This window comes from Haliotis rufescens, unplaced genomic scaffold, assembly GCF_023055435.1.
Source record: "Haliotis rufescens isolate VD_foot unplaced genomic scaffold, xgHalRufe1.0.p SCAF_3, whole genome shotgun sequence".
NCBI classification, from domain to species: domain Eukaryota; kingdom Metazoa; phylum Mollusca; class Gastropoda; order Lepetellida; family Haliotidae; genus Haliotis; species Haliotis rufescens.
The window spans coordinates 43,573,518-43,593,257 of NW_025964001.1; the positions used below are offsets into that span (position 1 = coordinate 43,573,518).

A 19,740-nucleotide genomic window follows, 5' to 3' on the forward strand; every position below is an offset into this window, starting at 1 on the left:
GTATGTCCCCCCTCACAACCACCACAAAATAAAACATTGTTGCCATTCATCACCTGGTACCCTAACAAGCGCACTAGACACCATGAGTAAGAAGAGACCACAGATTTCTTGTATGGATCAATGGAAACAGTCCTCCCTGAACATTTTACATGTCACGGTTTTGTGCCCGATATGTTCCTAGAATGCAAGTGATAAAATGACGGCTACGCGGGTCACTACCTTTAATGCCCTGTTAACCGGATTTTAATTTCAACCCAGAAGATTTTGATTTTAGGCTAGTGACAGGGGAAGGGGCATGGATCCATCACTGTGATCCCGGGAGCAAACAAGAATCCATTGAGTGGAAGCACTTTAGATCTCCAAAAACTAAGACGTTGAAAGCACCCGGATCCACCTTTTTGGGACAGCAATAGTACATCATACATCCTTTATTTACAACGGGAAACTGCTATGAATAATGAATATTATGCTCACATTTTGTGACTATCACCTGTTTTGAAATTTGGGGGAAAAACACTTGCGTGTCGGACATTTCTCAACGACCAAGAATTGTTTGCTGCTGGGGAGGACTGGTTGACAGACCAGTGTTCACTGTTCTGGAGAGAAGAGATTGAATAAATGTATATACTTATTATTATATACTGTAAGGGACTATGTTGAAACATACTTCAATCTCACGACCATATTTAAGTTATATTTGCAAAGTTCAAAACATTTTGATACCCCCTCATATGATTTTATGTTATAACTGTTCAAATATTTCAGATATACAGCTTTTTTACAACCATTTCCACTGTGTAATTCTTCAGGTGAATTGTTGTGGTCAGATTATTGGCCTTGTGCTAGCCATAGACCGCCAGGTGGCTCTGGAAGCAGCAAGGTGTGTCAAGGTTCAATATGAAGATCTCCCGGCCGTTCTTACTATAGAGGTATATTCATTCAACTGCTTAATTGTAAAACTTACCAATTCAAAGTTGTGCTTGTTGATTCTCCCTTCACATTCAGTGTATTTGCATTAACATTAAGACGGTAACGACATCGGTAGTTGAGTTTCAGTGCTTCAGTAATACTTACATGTTGGACATGGTCCATTCAATGACGAAAAAAGGAAGAACAATAAAGTAAGGGCCTCTTTGGTCTACTGTAAATGTTAAATTACAATGTTGCTGAAAAACTACTGTCAACTAGCATTTTACTTTCTTACCCTTGCAATTTATGAACTTATGACATGTTCAACTAAACAAATAAGGGTAAAATCGTTGAAAAAAGCAGATGTTTTAACTTCAAAAGAAACGTGTGTTTATGTACTTGTCCTACGACAATCAGCTTTATATGCAGACCTGCCCATATTCCAATATTAGAAACACTCTTTATGAAAATCTTTATACGCCTCCTTATGGACACATTTTATCCTTACCTATACACTTCGGGTCCTTAACATATATACTATCCACATAAAGAAACTGTGCACGGGGAAAATATATTTTGGATTGAAATACAACACAGCAAGAACAAAATGATGCAGACGCTGTAGCAACTGAATGATCGGACCATGAGAAAATGTCAACGGGACCTGAACAACATCTGTTACGATGACGTCAGAAGATCAAAATGGAGTAGGGGGTCAAACGACAAAGTCACAAAGTCAATAACGGGTATGACCACCCTGTGCGTGAATCACAGCAGTGCATCGGCGACGCATGGAGTCCACCAGATGGGCATGGAAGGCCTGGGGAATGGCCTGCCATATCCTCCTCAAATCCTGTGCCAAGTCACGGACGTTATCTGGAGGATGTGGAAGACGACGCAGACGGCGCTCCATTTCATCCCACACATGCTCTATTGTGGAGAGATCTGGAGAAATTGCAGGCCATGGCAGTAACATGACATTGTTATGGTGAAGGAAATCCATTGCGACCCTAGCCGTGTGAGGACGAGCGTTGTCCTGTTGAAATGTCAATCCCGGGCCATGACGTTGCAGGAAAGGAATGACCACAGGCCTCAGAATCTGATCTCTGTAGCCAACACCGGTGAGACTGCCCTGAACAACCACCGAAGGGGTTCGGTGCCGTGCTGTTATCCCACCCCAAATCATCACAGAGCCACCTCCAAAGCGATTCCTCTCCACAATACAGTTGCGTGCATAACGTTCTCCCAAACGCCGGTAGACACGTTGGCGCTCGTCACTGTGGGAAATGTTGAACCTCGATTCAACTGTAAAGACAACATTTCTCCACCATATTCGAGGTTGGCGAACATGATTTCGACACCATCTTAGACGGTCGACTCGATGACGGTGTGTCAGGATGGGACGTATGGCAGGGCGTCGTGGTCGAATCCCGTACTGACGTAAACGATTCCTGACAGTGTTGGGATGGATACGGCGCAGTCCAGGAATTGTCTGGGACGTCGTTACTGCCGTTTGGAACCTGTGTCGGAGATGTGTAACTCGAATCCATCTGTCCTGTCTTGGCGTCGTTACTCGGGGACGTCCTGAACGTGGGTGGTCGGCAACGTCATTTGTGTTCTGATAACGCCTCATCAATGCCGATATCGTGTTACGATGGCATTGGAAATGTGTTGCCACCTGTTGTTGCCTCATTCCCGCTCGGATCATTCCAATGGCTTCATGACGCTGTGCAGCTGTCAATCTTGGCATGATTTGCTTGTGATATGCTTGTGTCTGCGCCTGAGAAGTTTTGAATTTTTGAATGACCACAGATCATGCTTTCCAAAGTGACAGCGAATTTTGAGTTGCACATGCTGTGTACAGCTGCACAGGATGCACGTGCAGTAACACATTGCACGTCAATGACGTCATATCGAACTGCACGTGCATGAGCGTTTGAATGTCTCCAATAATTGCTGTGTTCAAACCTATATTTCATATATGGACGGTGTGCCCTTATATCTATATTTTCTCCGTGCACAGTTTCTTTATGTGGCTAGTATAGTTGTTGAAATGAACAGTGTTTAGTTCTTATTCATAATAATTAGGATATTGTGTGATAACTGTTCATAATTTCTAAACGTTAAGCTCATTTATTAAAATTATGCAGATCCGTTGGGGCATAAATGACTCTCTTCTTACCTTGTCCTTTGTTCCCTCGGTAACGTCAAAGCAGGAAGACGAGTGTTGTTTTCTACTAAATGTGATTTATGTAACCATCTACGGTAACTGTTCTCTCAGAATGTACCATATGTACACCCATTGAAAAACCTCATCACTCTCAACAAAAGGAATAAAGGTCGAAAATATTCCCATGTCGTTATTACCTGTCACAAGCGTTTGTACCATTCATTCATCATGCAGGTATGAATAAGACAGTAAATCGTATTCCAGGACGCCATTCGGGAGAAGGCGTTCTACACTGAGGAACCAGCCACGCCAGCCATCGTCTTCGGTGACGTTGAAGCCGGGTTCGCTGCATCTGATGTGGTCATTGAGGGTCACGTGGACATCGACCCACGGGAACACTTCTACATGGAGAGTCAGGGTGTTCTGGTGAAGCCAAGAGCAGAACATAACGAGGTGGACGTCTACTGCACGTCACAAAACCCATCTGGAACCCAGGTACACACACGGAGACACACGTTGTAACAACGAGATTTTGTTTTGGAACTCTTCAAAGCAGAGCCATGATTTCCCTGACCGGATGCTCAGTTTTTGAGATGATGCGTGAATGTAAATTTCTGTTGTAATTATATAATGACTGGTCATTCTGACAACGAAACCAACAACATTACATTATTGTGCCGTTTTATAAGCCATGACATAGAATTGACGTATAATCTGAACACCGTTGTGTCGGATCCTGTCAAACCGACTGTCTGGTCAAAGCGACTTCCTTCAATCTATATCATCATTTGACCTCTGATACGTTGAATCGGATGCGTCAAATATTAGTTGTCTGAAGTTCGTGTATCGTGTCAAATGCATCAGGTTTGTTACAGTAACAACGTGCTCAAATATATGGTAACTTCTTAGCTGACATTCATGAGTTTTCATTGCTTTCACACAATAATTATCGCAACAAATGGTACATTATTCTCACACGTCAGTTTCAGTGACCTAAAGGCCTGCCAAAGAAGCAAACTAAGATGTATTGAAGAAGACAGAAATGTGTATGCCATTAAATTTTGTCGCCCTTGCACCCTGAACGTCTGTGTCAGTAAAAAGACAATGTACACATTTCAATATTTTTGGACACATCTCAGGTTTTTCTTTGGTAGGCTTAGAGTCGAGATGTTTGTCATCAACCTTTTCTTGTATCACGTTCAGGGCAATGTTGCAAGGGTACTGGGGATCCCCCTCAACCGCGTCGTGTGCCACGTCAAACGAATTGGTAAGTATAACAATGGCAACTTACTGATGGAAAGAAAGAGTGGAACGATTATGTGTCTTCAGCGGGTGTTTAGTTGATACGTGTTGATGTGCCTCTCTGTGGCGGTTTACTTAAATACATATGTTGTACCTTCAGGTGGCGGTTTCGGGGGAAAAATCTCGAGGGTTGACCTCCTGTCTCAGCCTGTGGCCGTGGCTGCGTACAAGTAAGTTATCCAGTTGAGACTCGGACGCTAACTCGTAACCGAAGTGATAATATAATAAAATATTCCCACACAATATTTGATTTAGAAACTCGGCAAGTGGCATCTGCAAGTCTCTACTAAATATCCTACTCAAATGAATCGGGTATTCTTTTGGGTAGTGTACATAGAGTATGAGTGAATACTTTATCAGGATGTAACGGTACAACTGCGAGAACAGACTCCTGTATTTTTCGCAATTGTTCCTATATATACCTTGGAAGTACTGTCACGATTCCATGAAGTCGGCTGTGACGGACACTTAAAACACATCTGTGAGGTCATTCTATTGTTTGAACGCTCATTATTTTTCAGGAATGGAGAGTTGTTTGTCAACTGTACATTATTTTGAACCAACATGTGAATTAATTTCCACTTTGAACTATTTTATATATTTATTGACAAGTGAATAATTTCTTTTTCTTCCGAAAACATGTGTCGCCAGCGGGGTTCGAACCCGCATAGTTTGATTTGAGGACGTGTAATTGTCAACCTCAGCTACAGCGGCACATGAAGGGATGGTGTGACATTAACTATTTAATATTTTGATAATTTTGCATAATGCTTAAAAGCTCAAAATAATAATTATGTATAATATTTTGTGTTAGAGCAGGTTACCTACAACAATGTTCAGATTTATTGCAATTGGCTAAACCTTTGCCGAGAAAAAACAAATAAGGTAATATAAATATCCCTTGTTCGGGGCTCTATATTTCCTATTATTCCCGTCAGCATGTATTGACAGTGTGCAAGCGATTGATAAATACTGTAGATAAGAACCCAACAAAAGTATGAAGAGCCGTGCACCATGCATTGTAAATGTCAGCTAGCGGCAGAAAACGCATTCCTCGTGTGTCACGCAAGGGCGACTCACGCAGTATAAATACAGACAAGAAAGAGTTCTGGTTTATTTTTCAAATATTGTCAACAACAGAATATTTTGTCAATATGTAAAAGTAGGGATGTGTTTTAAGTAGGTGAATATCCTCGTAACTCTTCATTCCTTAAACATAATGGGCCTCGGCCCCTGCGGGGCCTCTGCTCCATTATGTAGAGGGGAATGTCCGAGAAACTCTCCATTCCTGAAAAATAATGGAGCGTTCAAACAATAGTATGACGTCACAGATGTGTTTTAACAATGATTATTGCATCTGTCTTTCTCAATCCTCATCACAGTGTTTTGTCATCTATCAAACCAGTTGAGGATTTGTTTACGCCAGTGTCGTGATTAGGTGGTGATGTGTTCTTCTGCCTTGAGTATGAGGCAGATCTAGTCGCCTAAGCTGTAGAAATACACTGTACAGATTTGCGTCCATTAGGCGCCTAGACGTGCCAGAAGCCTATAGATCTACTTGTGAGTTGGAGTCTCAGATTCCTCCTCGTTGTGCCGACTGATTTGTCAGCACCATACCCGGGTTTGTAGGTTCACGAAAGTGGAACATCTTGCATCACTTCGGGCATTCTTCCATTATTATTCTGACGCCGTGATATGACCGAAAATGTCCAGACGTTGTGGTGACGCTGTGTTGTATTTGCAGGTACCGGAGACCGGTGAGGTGTGTGCTGGACAGGAGAACGGACATGGCAATCACGGGAAAGGCGCCAAGGTTTCACACGGAGTACAAGGTGGAGACTTCAACATGTCAAGTTGTTTGGCAACATCTGTAAACTTCGCACATGTAGCTGTTTACAAATTTTGAACCAATATTGTCCATTGGCGACGCTTGATATGAGATGTACATATCACGCACTGTACGTAACGAATCTACCTTCTACTGTAGGTCTGACCGCCACCTTGGTCTAGTGATAGAGCGTCCGCCCGGAGAGCGAAATGTCCGGGGTTCGATCCCCGGCCGCTTCGTATCAAAAGATGTTTTTTGTTGTCACCCTGTCTGGCGCTCGGCATTAAGGGGCTAGAACAAGGACTGGTCGGACTTGGTTTACAGCCCTTGGACGTGACGTTAAAACCCCATTTCACTTCATCTCTACTGTAGCTCGATACTTCAGTTCAGCCCAGTAGTCGAACAAGGATCTGTTAGCATCAACGATTCGTCCCGGTTAAGATAAAAACAAAAAGGTTACAGGCCGGGGTTTGTGAGGCGTCAACCCATTACGATTTTCAGAACAACGATGTGATCATATCTCCACATGATCAATGTGTCTGATGTTTCTTCAGATCGGCTACACCAAAGACGGTCGGATCCAGAGCGTTGTGATGGACATGTACGTCGACGGTGGCCATCATGCTGATGTTACCTATAACGTGAGTTGGAATGAAACGACATTGACTAAATGTCAATGAAGTGATTTTCCATTATTCTCGGTGCATTGAAGATACTTAATGGGGTATAGTGTTGCGTGGGGGGTGTTCTAGTTCATTAAAGAATTTCCAAGCGAAAAGGAATTGAATCCGTCTGCCGTGTTTTGTGTTCTTTGCATTTTGAGACCTCTGTCAATGAGAAAGATCCAGACAAACTAAAGGAACTTGGTAATGGAAATGCGAGAGCAAAATTGAATTTTGATATTAATATAACAATGGTTAATATTCACCACCTGAAGCATTACACGCATTCCTTGGAGTAATGGGACATCTTAATAGTTAAAGTGTTTGCTCATCTCGCCTTAGATCGGGTTCGATTATCTCTGCTCTAGCTATTGTAGTAACAGAAATTGTATAAAACCCATCACATAGTTTTATTACAGTTTTACGTAGCTTTGTGTGATCATTCTCAGGTTCTTCAACAATGTGTGTTGAGTTTCGAGGCCGCGTACCGCTACCCCAACTGCCGGATAACTGGCTACCTGTGTAAGACAAACACTCCCCCTAATACAGCGTTCAGGGGGTTCGGTGCGCCGGACAGCTTCCTGGTGTCGGAGATGATAATGACAGAACTCGCCAGCAGACTCAACATGACTGAAACTCAGGTATGTAATGATACTCACTATAACGAGTCATAGATCTCTCGGACCCGTGAAGATCCGGTGTAGAATACGTCTTCAGCAACCCATGCTTGCCGTAAGAGGCGACTATGCTTCGTAAGAGGCGACTAATAGGATTGGGTGGTCAGGCTCGCTGACTTGGTTGACTTATGTCAACGAATCCCAATTGCGGGGACCGATGCTCATGATGTCAATCACTGGATTGTCTGGTCCAGACTCGATTATTTACAAACCGCCGTCATATAGCTGGAATATTGTCGGGTGCGGCGTTAACAACAAACACACAAACAAAACATAGATCTCTCGGGTTCTTTTATCGTTGAATTTGGCGTCGGGTCGCGCTTCTTAAGCGTCTGCTCGTTGTGTCAAGGAACCTGGTTCGATTCCCCACATAGGGACAAGGTATTATCCCCACTGGAAGATGGGTAAAGAGCTTGTTAAGGGACCCGCCATGTGATATTCTGGAGAGTGCTGGAATTGTTGTTAGAGAAGTGATATTAAATGGTCTACCCATGTCAAAGAAGTCACACACACATAATGACACAATGATGAGTGAGTGAGTGAGTTGAACGCCACTGTTAACAATATTTCAGTGGTATCACGGCGTGTCAGCTTAATGTGAAAGGAAAACTAGAACTGATGCAGGTCTTAGACCTTTACCACTTTGGTGAAACCGATCACCATTGGGATAATTCTGACAAGGTTGGTATCATAATCAGAACGAATCTTGAATTCAAACCCATCATCGGATCCTGGCACACCTAAGGGACGCAGCTGTAAACTGCAAACTGCTGCTCCTCAAACGTCTGTATCACACGTGTCGCCTTATACATCATAATATACGCGTGTGACACAGAATATACAAGTAATCAGCATTTTGTTTGTTCTGCCGGTAATGGAAATGTGAGCTGATACAGTCGTACATTATAAGTTGCAGCAGTATCACTTGGGGTACAAGTGGTTTTATTGGTCCCTCGTTATATTTTATGTAGTATAAAACCTAACGAGTGAAGCATAAAACCACGTGTCTTACCGACAGGTTTAAATATGACATTGTAAACGAGTTAAAACAAAATCAAAATAGTTGTTCGATTGAGCTGAGGTTAACTTGTGCCATGTCACGTGACTTTCATGGACTCAGAAAAAGCGTGCGGCTGTTTGCTTAGAGGCGGGGTATAAGGGACTTATTCTCCCTCTCAGAAATCCACGTGTCGCCTGTCTTGTTCCTGACGAGGTATAGGCGATTTTTTTCTCCCGCTGATAAACATTATTGTCCCACTATGTCCATTGGTATGACTATTTATGCATGTTGTGTTGCTTACGGTACCCACCAGGTGCGTGAGATGAACATGTTGAGAGAGGGAGACGTGACGGTGTCGGATATGTTGCTGGACAACTGCACGCTGTCCCGGTGTTGGCGTCAGTGTCTGGAGGAAAGTCAGTATGAAGTCCGGAAAACAAAGGTACAGGAGTTTAACAGGTGAGTCAGGTGCAGGCATTTAATAGGTGAGTAAGGTGAAGGGGTTTAACATGTGAGTCAGGTGCAGGAGTTTAACAGATGAGTCAGATGGATAAGGTTAAAAAGTGGGTCACATGGAAAAGGTAATCAAGCGGGTCAGGTGGATAAGGTTAAGCAGTGGGTCAGATGGATAAGGTTAACAAGTGGGTCTGATGGATAAGGTTAACAAGTGGGTCAGATGGATAAGGTTAACAAGCGGGTCAGATGGATAAGGTTAACAAGCGGGTCAGATGGATAAGGTAATCAAGCGGGTCAGATGGATAAGGTTTACAAGCGGGACAGATGGATAAGGTTAACAAGCAGGTCAGGTGGAAGAGTTTTACAAATGAGTCAAGTGCAAGAGATTAATAGGTGAATCGTATTAAGTGTTTAACAGATGGAGATGTTATATGAGTTTTACAGGCCAGTTTGGTGAAGGCTTGTAACAATCTGACCCAGCTGTTTAAAGTTGATCCCATTCGTTTTAAAAGTTCATGAATGTACAAATAACATGTAAAGTCCATGTATGTGTTACAGACACAATGAGTGGAAGAAAAGGGGTATTGCCGTTGTTCCGTATCGATTCGGAATCGGCTACAAGGAGAGATTCATGTGTAAAGTAAGTGCCGTATTTATTACCTCAGTCATAATATTGTTATTGATATTTATAACGACAACACTTCTAAACATGTCTGTTGCACGACATCTATTTACGTCTTCTTCTGAAACTGTGGTGAGAATGAAATATCTACAATTCATGTATTTTCCTTCAATTAGATGAGCACAAAAATCATAACCGGCATATACTTAGGAATGTTGCGCATTTGGAAGTGTTTTGGTATGTTTTACATCTCTGCGCCTACACACTGACCCAAACATGTTTGCTATTGTTTATATAGCGTGGTAGCCTATTTTGTTCATTTTCATCACCAGAACATACCTAGTCACTTTAATGTCTGCCGACATATAATGCTTGGTTGTGTATTTGATATAGTAAAGCATGGAAAATATTGTACATCCAAGCTGTTAAGGATGTACTATACATCCTTTGTATTTTATCCCTATGTCGGAAAAATGTTTCAAAAATGTTGTTTTCATTTTGTTTGTTAGCTTGTTAGGGTTATTTGAGACATTTTTTATATGTGATTATAATAAAATTGACATCTATCTCGAACATAAACCAAACCGAAATATTTGTCCTATAATAAACTGATCAGTACACTAATCACAATGTATGTCATTGCGATGAGGTGTCTGTTCTGTGAGCGAGACAGCGAGGGTAACGTCTTGGAGTACGTGTGTGTGTGTTACAGGCAGGTGCACTGGTGCACGTGTACGTGGACGGCTCGGTGCTGTTGACCCACGGGGGGACGGAGATGGGTCAGGGACTCTACATCAAGATGATACAGGTGGGTCAGCATCATCATATGAACTTTTTCCTATTGATATCTGAATATGTAACCTACCGTGAAGACAGAGTTCTTTATGCAACTTCTTTATTCGACGCGACGTTGCGGTCCATATGCTGCTCCCGCCTTTATCAGTTTATGGGTTTTAAATTCTTTATTCTTCCAATGCAACATCGGGGTACATATACTTGTACCTTTATCAAATTTAAGAGTTTCAACGTCTTTATTCTTTCAATGCGACATTGCGGTACATATTCTTGTACCTTTATCAACTATTCAAGGGTTTCAACGTCTTTATTCTTTCAATGCGACATTGCGGTACATATACTTGTACCTTTATCAACTATTTAAGGGTTTAAAAGTCTTTATTCGTTCAATGCGACATTGCAGTACATATACTTGTACCTTTATAAACTATTTAAGGGTTTTAAATTCTTTATTCGTTCAATGTGACATTGCGGTACATATACTTGTGCCTTTATCAACTATTTAAAGGTTTAAAAGTCTTTATTCGTTCAATGCGACATTGCAGTACATATACTTGTACCTTTATAAACTATTTAAGGGTTTTAAATTCTTTATTCGTTCAATGCGACATTGCGGTACATATACTTGTGCCTTTATCAACTATTTAAAGGTTTAAAAGTCTTTATTCGTTCAATGCGACATTGCGGTACATATACTTGTGCCTTTATCAACTATTTAAAGGTTTTAAATTCTTTATTCGTTCAATGCGACATTGCGGTACATATACTTGTACCTTTATCAACTATTTAAGGGTTTTAAATTCTTTATTCGTTCAATGCGACATTGCGGTACATATACTTGTGCCTTTATCAACTATTTAAAGGTTTTAAATTCTTTATTCGTTCAATGCGACATTGCGGTACATATACTTGTACCTTTATCAACTATTTAAGGGTTTTAAATTCTTTATTCGTTCAATGCGACATTGCGGTACATATACTTGTGCCTTTATCAACTATTTAAAGGTTTTAAATTCTTTATTCGTTCAATGCGACATTGGGGTACATATACGTGTACCTTTATCAATTATTTAAGGGTTTTAAATTCTTTATTCGTTCAATGCGACATTGGGGTACATATACGTGTACCTTTATCAACTATTTAAGGGTTTTAAATTCTTTATTCGTTTAATGCGACATTGCGGTACATATACTTGTGCCTTTATCAATCACTTGAAACTACAGCTTCTACAATGTCACACACGTCTAGGGGCACGGTTGGTCCAGTCGTCGAAGGTCCCTCGCTGTCTTGAATTGTCGGTTCCTGAGGCATGGCGGATTGCGGTGGAAAGGGTTTCTGTTATGAACAACTGTCTACTCACTGAGAGGGCGAGTTTTGCATTGCCTTCCCGATTTTATTTAATGTAACCATTCTTCAGCGTCGTGGTTCCTCAAATATACAGGTAGCATCCCATGTTCTTGGAGTGCCAGCCAGCAACATCCACACCGCCGAGACAAGCACCGACACCGTCCCCAACACCGTGCCGACAGCAGCCAGTGTATCTTCAGACCAGAATGGCAAGGCAGTCAAGGTCAATTCATATTATCACATTTACGCAACCTAATAATACAATAAATGGAGTGATCATTCGAAAAAATCTTCTGATAAACCTCGGACATTTTTGGCAGTGTAATTTGTTTATACATCAGTAAGGAGTAGTGCAGTTTTATGGTACACGTCGCCAGGGTAACGTGATACGCATCACTATCTCGTCAAATAGTGTCGATGTCCCACATGGAGGCCAATTGTTTCTGTCCATGGCAGTATTATAGCTTGTACAATATTCTTCTAGAATTATCAACCTTGCTCACAATGATCTAAGTCACGGTCATTCGCTGTGCAGAGTTGCCCCCCTTAGATGTGCCAGGAACAAATGATCTTGGGTTTAAATCACAGATTATGTTTCTCGGTTTGTAAGCGCCATCCCCGTTCTCGTGGATTACAGGAAAATGGTAAAGGTCTCAGACATGCATAACTCTTGTTTCACTCCTACATTAAGGTGACACGTCGTGATATAACAGAAAGTAAAACATTATTTTGAAACACACTTAAACACTCTCTCCCGGTTGTTACAGGCTGCGTGTGAGGAGATAGTACGGCGGCTGGAGTCCATCAAGAACAACAACCCCGACAAGACCTGGACAGACTGGGTAGGTCATCCTGATCAATAATCTGAAGTTCCATGTAGCCATGTAAGCGATCGAACTCGATAATTTCCTTATCGTTTTGCATCATAGACTCATACCGACATTAAACCCGCTACAAAGTTAGGCCTGCTTCATCAAGTACGACCAACAAGGTGTTCTCGGTCTACGTTAAGCAGTGTATGTTAAGCTGTTTAGTCAGGTGTAAATGTTGTGTCAAGTGTCAGGTGTGTGTCAGGTGTATAGTTTGTATCATGTATAAGATATGTGTCAGATGTAAATGTTGTGTCAAGTGTCTGGTGTGTGTCAAGTGTCTGGTGTGTGTCAAGTGTAAATGTTGTGTCACGTGTCAGGTGTGTGTCAGGTGTACAGTTTGTATCATGTATAAGATATGTGTCAGATGTAAATGTTGTGTCAAGTGTCTGGTGTGTGTCAAGTGTCTGGTGTGTGTCAAGTGTAAATGTTGTGTCACTGGTCAGGTGTGTGTCAGGTGTACAGTTTGTATCATGTATAAGATATGTGTCAGATGTAAATGTTGTGTCAAGTGTCTGGTGTGTGTCAAGTGTAAATGTTGTGTCACGTGTCAGGTGTGTGTCAGGTGTATAGTTTGTATCATGTATAAGATATGTGTCAGATGTATATGTTCTGTCATGTGTCAAGTGTATATGTAATGTCACGTGTCAGGTATGGGTCGGGTGTACATTTTGTGTCACGTGTCAGGTATGTGTCATATGTACGTTCTGTGTGACATGTCACGTATTTGTCAGTTATATATATAGTGTCACGTGTAGTGAGTTAGATGGACATTTTATGTTTTGTGCCAGGTGAATATTTGTCAGGTATGTGTCAATGTGTCACGTGTCGGGTATGTGTGTTGTGTCATGTGTCAGAGGTAAGTGTTGTGTCATGTGTCAGGGGTATGAGTTGTGTCATGTGTCAGGGGTATGAGCTCTGTCATGTGTCAGGGGTATGAGTTGTGTCATGTGTCAGGGGTATGAGCTCTGTCATGTCTCAGGGATATGTGTTCCATCATGTCTCAGGGGTATGTGTTGTGCCATGTGTCAGGGGTATGAGTTGTGTCATGTGTCAGGGGTATATGTTGTTTCATGTGTCAGGGCTATGAGTTGTGTCATGAGTCAAGTATGTGTTGTGCCATGTGCCAGGGGTATGTGTTGTGTCATGAGTCAGGGGTATGAGCTCTGTCATGTGTCAGGGGTATGAGTTGTGTCATGTGTCAGGGGTATGAGCTCTGTCATGTCTCAGGGATATGAGCTCTGTCATGTCTCAGGGATATGTGTTCCATCATGTCTCAGGGGTATGTGTTGTGCCATGTGTCAGGGGTATGAGTTGTGTCATGTGTCAGGGGTATATGTTGTTTCATGTGTCAGGGCTATGAGTTGTGTCATGAGTCAAGTATGTGTTGTGCCATGTGCCAGGGGTATGTGTTGTGTCATGAGTCAGGGGTATGAGCTATGTTATATGAAAGGGGTGTGTGCTGTGTCATTCGTCAGGGGTGTGTGCTGTGTCATGTGTCAGGGGTATGTGTTGTGTCATGAGTCAGGGGAATGAGTTGTGTCATGTGTCAGGGGTATATGTTGTTTCATGTGTCAGGGCTATGAGTTGTGTCATGTGTCAGGGGTATATGTTGTTTTATGTGTCAGGGCTATGAGTTGTGTCATGAGTCAAGTATGTGTTGTGCCATGTATCAGGGCTATGAGCTGTGTCATGTGTCAGGGTGAATGTTGTTTCATGTGTCAGGTGAATGAGCTGTGTCATGTGTCAGGGGTATATGTTGTTTCATGTGTCAGGGCTATGAGTTGTGCCATGAGTCAGGGGTATGTGTTCTACCATGTGTCAAGGGTATGTGTTCTATCATGTCTCAGGGATATGTGTTGTGCCATGTGTCAGGTTTGTGTTGTGTCATGTTTCAGGGGTATGTGTTGTGTCATGTGCCAGGGGTATGTGTTGTTTCATGTGTCAGGGCCATGAGTTGTGTCATGAGTCAAGTATGTATTGTGCCATGTGTCAGGGGTATATGTTGTTTCATGTGTCAGGGGAATGAGCTGTGTCATGCGTCAGGGGTATATGTTGTTTCATGTGTCAGGGCTATGAGTTGTGTCATGAGTCAAGTATGTGTTGTGCCATGTGTCAGGATTGTGTTGTGTCATGTGTCAGGGGTGTGTGTTGTCATGAGTCAGGTTTGTGTTGTGTCATGTGTCAGGGGTATGTGTTGTGTCATGAGTCAGGGGCATGAGCTATGTCATATGTAAGGGGTGTGTGTTGTGTCATGTGTCAGGGATATAGGCTGTGTCATATATGAGGGCTATGAGTTGTGTCATGAGTCAAGTATGTGTTGTGCCATGAGTCAGGGGTATGTGTTGTGTCATGTGTCAGGGGAATGAGTTGTGTCATGTGTCAGGGGTGTGTGCTGTGTCATGTGTCAGGGGTATGTGTTGTGCCATGAGTCAGGGGTATGTGTTGTATCATGTGTCAGGGGTATGAGTTGTGTCATGTGTCAGGGGAATGAGTTGTGTCATGTGTCAGGGGTGTGTGCTGTGTCATGTGTCAGGGGTATGTGTTGTGCCATGAGTCAGGGGTATGTGTTGTATCATGTGTCAGGGGTATGAGTTGTGTCATGTGTCAGGGGAATGAGTTGTGTCATGTGTCAGGGGTATATGTTGTGTCATGTGTCAGGGCTATGTGTTGTGCCATGAGTAAGGGGTATGTGTTGTGTCATGTGTCAGGGGTATGAGTTGTGTCATGTGTCAGGGAATGAGTTGTGTCATGTGTCAGGGGTATATGTTGTTTCATGTGTCAGGGCTATGAGTTGTGTCATGAGTCAAGTATGTGTTGTGCCATGTATCAGGGCTATGAGTTGTGTCATGTGTCAGGGTGAATGTTGTTTCATGTGTCAGGGGAATGATATGTGTCATGTATCAGGGGTATATGTTGTTTCACGTGTCAGGGCTATGTGTTGTGCCATGAGTCAGGGGTATGTGTTGTGTCATGTGTCAGGGGAATGAGTTGTGTCATGTGTCAGGGGTATATGTTGTTTCATGTGTCAGGGCTATGAGTTGTGTCATGAGTCAAGTATGTGTTGTGCCATGAGTCAGGGGTATGTTTTGTGTCATGAGTCAGGGGTATGAGTTGTGTCATGTGTCAGGGGTATATGTTGTGTCATGTGTCAGGGCTATGTGTTGTGCCATGAGTCAGGGGTATGTGTTGTGTCATGTGTCATGAGTTGTGTCATGTGTCAGGGGAATGAGTTGTGTCATGTGTCAGGGGTATATGTTGTTTCATGTGTCAGGGCTATGAGTTGTGTCATGAGTCAAGTATGTGTTGTGCCATGTATCAGGGCTATGAGTTGTGTCATGTGTCAGGGTGAATGTTGTTTCATTTGTCAGGGGAATGATATGTGTCATGTATCAGGGGTATATGTTGTTTCACGTGTCAGGGCTATGTGTTGTGCCATGAGTCAGGGGTATGTGTTGTGTCATGGGTCAGGGGAATGAGTTGAATCATGTGTCAGGGGTATATTTTGTCTCATGTGTCAGGGCTATGAGTTGTGTCGTGAGTCAAGTATGTGTTGTGCCATGAGTCAGGGGTATGTGTTGTGTCATGAGTCAGGGGTATGAGTTGTGTCATGTGTCAGGGGTATGAGTTGTGTCATGTGTCAGGGGTATGAGTTGTGTCATGTGTCAGGGGAATGAGTTGTGTCATGTGTCAGGGGTATATGTTGTTTCATGTGTCAGGGCTATGAGTTGTGTCATGAGTCAAGTATGTGTTGTGCCATGTATCAGGGTGAATGTTGTTTCATGTGTCAGGGGAATGATCTGTGTCATGTGTCAGGGGTATATGTTGTTTCATGTGTCAGGGCTATGAGTTGTGTCATGAGTCAAGTATGTGTTGTGCCATGTGTCAGATTTGTGTTGTGTCATGTGTCAGGGGTATGTGTGCTGTGTCATGTGTCAGATTTGTGTTGTGTCATGTGTCAGGGGTATGTGTGCTGTGTCATGAGTCAGGTTTGTGTTGTGTCATGTGTCAGGGGTATGTGTTGTGTCATATGTAAGGGGTGTGTGCTGTGTCATGTGTCAGGGGTATGTGTTGTGCCATGTGTCAGGGATATGGGCTGTGTCATATATGAGGGGTATGTGTTGTGCCATGAGTCAGGTTTGTGTTGTGTCATGTGTCAGGGGTATGTGTTGTGTCATGAGTCAGGGGTACGAGCTATGTCATATGTAAGGGGTGTGTGTTGTGTCATGAGTCAGGTGTGTGCTGTGTCATGTGCCAGGGGTGTGTGCTATGTCATGTGTCAGGGGTATGAGCTATATCATATGTAAGGGGTGTGTGCTGTGTCATGAGTCAGGTGTGTGCTGTGTCATGTGCCAGGGGTATGTGTTGTGCCATGTGTCAGGGATATAGGCTGTGTCATATATGAGGGGTATGTGTTGTGCCATGAGTCAGGTTTGTGTTGTGTCATGTGTCAAGGGTCTGTGTGCTGTGTCATGAGTCAGGTTTGTGTTGTGTCATGTGTCAGGGGTATGTGTTGTGTCATGAGTCAGGGGTATGAGCTGTGTCATATGTAAGGGGTGTGTGTTGTGTCATGTGTCAGGGGTGTGTGCTGTGTCATGTGTCAGGGGTATGAGCTATGTCATATGTAATGGGTGTGTGCTGTGTCATGTGTCAGGGGTGTGTGCTGTGTCATATGTAAGAGGTGTGTGTTGTGTCATGTGTCAGGGGGGGGTGCTGTGTCATGTGTCAGGGGTATGAGCTATGTCATATGTAATGGGTGTGTGCTGTGTCATGTGTCAGGGGTGTGTGCTGTGTCATGTGTCAAGGGTATGTGTGCTGTGTCATGAGTCAGGTTTGTGTTGTGTCATGTGTCAGGGGTATGTGTTGTGTCATGAATCAGGGGTATGTGTTGTGTCATGAGTCAGGGGTATGAGCTATGTCATATGTAATGGGTGTGTGCTGTGTCATGTGTCAGGGGTGTGTGCTGTGTCATGAGTCAGGGGTGTGTGCTGTGTCATGTGTCAGGGGTATGAGCTGTGTCATGTGTCAGGGGTATGAGCTATGTCATATGTATGGGGGGTGTGCTGTGTCATGTGTCAGGGGTGTGTGCTGTGTCATGTGTCAGGAGTATGAGCTGTGTCATATGTCAGGGGTATGAGCTGTGTCATGAGTCAGGTATGTGTCAAGTGTAAATGTTGTGTCATTCGTCAGGTGATGGAGGCCTATATGACCAACGTCAACCTGTCAGCAGTAGGACACTATGGGTAAGTACCGCTTCATGTTCTGTCAGTATTGTCATAACTAATGCCAATGCTGGAGGCTTGAACCCCATGGGTGGAACCATCAAAGTTCGATCCTGTGTTTTCCTGTGGGATCAGTCCAGCAGTACCGGAACATTTTGACACTTAACTTACTCTAAATAACCACGTAAATGATTTGTCGGTAAAACCCATCCTTTTTGAACACTGTACTGTGACCTTGTTGCGATCAGAGAAACTCTTTGAAATATGGACACATCATTCTAAAACACAAATTCTTCATTTATAAAAACAATTGAACGTGTATTGCGGACTGTTTGTTTCTGAGTAGTACTTGTATACCAGATACGTGCTTCAATACTTTGGACATCGATCCCGTGGATACGCCGAGATAGCATTTGGTACCCAGTAACCCATTGGCCCTGATCATGATATATCTGTAGAAGCAGGCAAACATTGACACGTTAGGTCTTTGTGACTGTTACTCGTTTTCTCAGGTCAAGTGAACTGAATGGCTTTGACTTCAACACCCTCAAAGGGAAGTTATATGACTATACGACGTGTGGTGCTGGGTGCTCCGAGGTAGAAGTGGACTGCCTGACTGGAGAATGCCAGGTATTTGTCATACAAAAGATCATGTCAGATGTTCTTTAGAAGGGGGTCAGATATGTACTGTACAAAAGAAGGGTCAGGTATCTTCTTTACAAAGGTGGTCAGATATGTTTGTTCCAGAAACAGCAGAAATTTGGTCTTACATCTAAAGAAAATAAATTACTGTTCACTGGGCGTGTTGGATGTTCTAATGTGTTGTGCTTAATACACATGTTTGGCTGTCACAAAAATGTCCGGCCACATCAAAGATATAACATGGTTAGTTCCCAATTGCCATAGTTGAACCTCATAACCTATTTGGGCAGATCCTCCAGACGGACATGGTCATTGATGTGGGCAGGAGCCTCAACCCGGGGATCGACATCGGACAAATAGAGGGCGCTTTCCAACAGGTGAGTATGTCTCAGACGTGACAGACTGTATTCAAAGCGAACGTCTTGATAAAAGACGCTCTCACTCACACTTCCACCGGTTCTCATCCCAACCTTGGTCATGCAAGATCCTGTGTTACTATCAAACATTGTCTCGTACAGACGTTGATAATAACTATTTGTTGACGAAAATAGGTGTGATTCTTCCAGACCTGTAGTGAACACATCAGTAATCTTCCCATGTTCCAGGCTCGTTATAGGGAACACATCAGTAATCTGCCCATGTTCCAGGCTTGTTATATTGGACACACCAATAATCTACCCATGTTCCAGGCTTGTTGTAGTGAACACATCAGTAATCTACCCATGTTCCAGGCTGGTTGTAGTGAACACATCAGTAATCTGCCCATGTTCCAGGCTTGTTGTAGTGGCCACATTAGTCATCTGCCCATGTTCCAGGCTTGTTGTAGTGAACACATCAGTAATCTGCCCATGTTCCAGGCTTGTTGTAGTGGCCACATTAGTCATCTGCCCATGTTCCAGGCTTGTTGTAGTGAACACATCAGTAATCTGCCCATGTTCCAGGCTTGTTATAGTGGCCACATTAGTCATCTGCCCATGTTCCAGGCTTGTTGTAGTGAACACATCAGTAATCTGCCCATGTTCCAGGCTTGTTATAGTGGACACATCAGTAATCTACCCATGTTCCAGGCTTGTTATAGTGGACACATCAGTAATCTGCCCATGTTCCAGGCTCGTTATAGGGAACACATCAGTAATCTGCCCATGTTCCAGGCTCGTTATAGTGAACACATCAGTAATCTGCCCATGTTCCAGGCTCGTTATAGGGAACACATCAGTAATCTGCCCATGTTCCAGGCT

The 19,740-nt window shown here is 43.1% G+C and overlaps 1 protein-coding gene across 1 annotated transcript in view; it reads left to right on the forward strand.

Moving 5' to 3' along the window:
* Positions 1–19,740, forward strand: part of LOC124123859 (xanthine dehydrogenase/oxidase-like) — a 61,646-nt gene that overhangs the window by 35,912 nt on the left and 5,994 nt on the right. Inside the window, exons 18-32 of the mRNA XM_046487047.2 lie at positions 810–929; positions 3,344–3,574; positions 4,283–4,346; positions 4,482–4,551; positions 6,126–6,213; positions 6,764–6,850; positions 7,321–7,512; positions 8,862–9,007; positions 9,563–9,644; positions 10,339–10,434; positions 11,864–11,992; positions 12,537–12,611; positions 17,829–17,881; positions 18,373–18,490; positions 18,793–18,879. Of these exons, the coding sequence (XP_046343003.2) occupies positions 810–929; positions 3,344–3,574; positions 4,283–4,346; positions 4,482–4,551; positions 6,126–6,213; positions 6,764–6,850; positions 7,321–7,512; positions 8,862–9,007; positions 9,563–9,644; positions 10,339–10,434; positions 11,864–11,992; positions 12,537–12,611; positions 17,829–17,881; positions 18,373–18,490; positions 18,793–18,879 (1,638 nt within the window). The remainder of the gene's footprint in view (positions 1–809; positions 930–3,343; positions 3,575–4,282; positions 4,347–4,481; positions 4,552–6,125; positions 6,214–6,763; positions 6,851–7,320; positions 7,513–8,861; positions 9,008–9,562; positions 9,645–10,338; positions 10,435–11,863; positions 11,993–12,536; positions 12,612–17,828; positions 17,882–18,372; positions 18,491–18,792; positions 18,880–19,740) is intronic.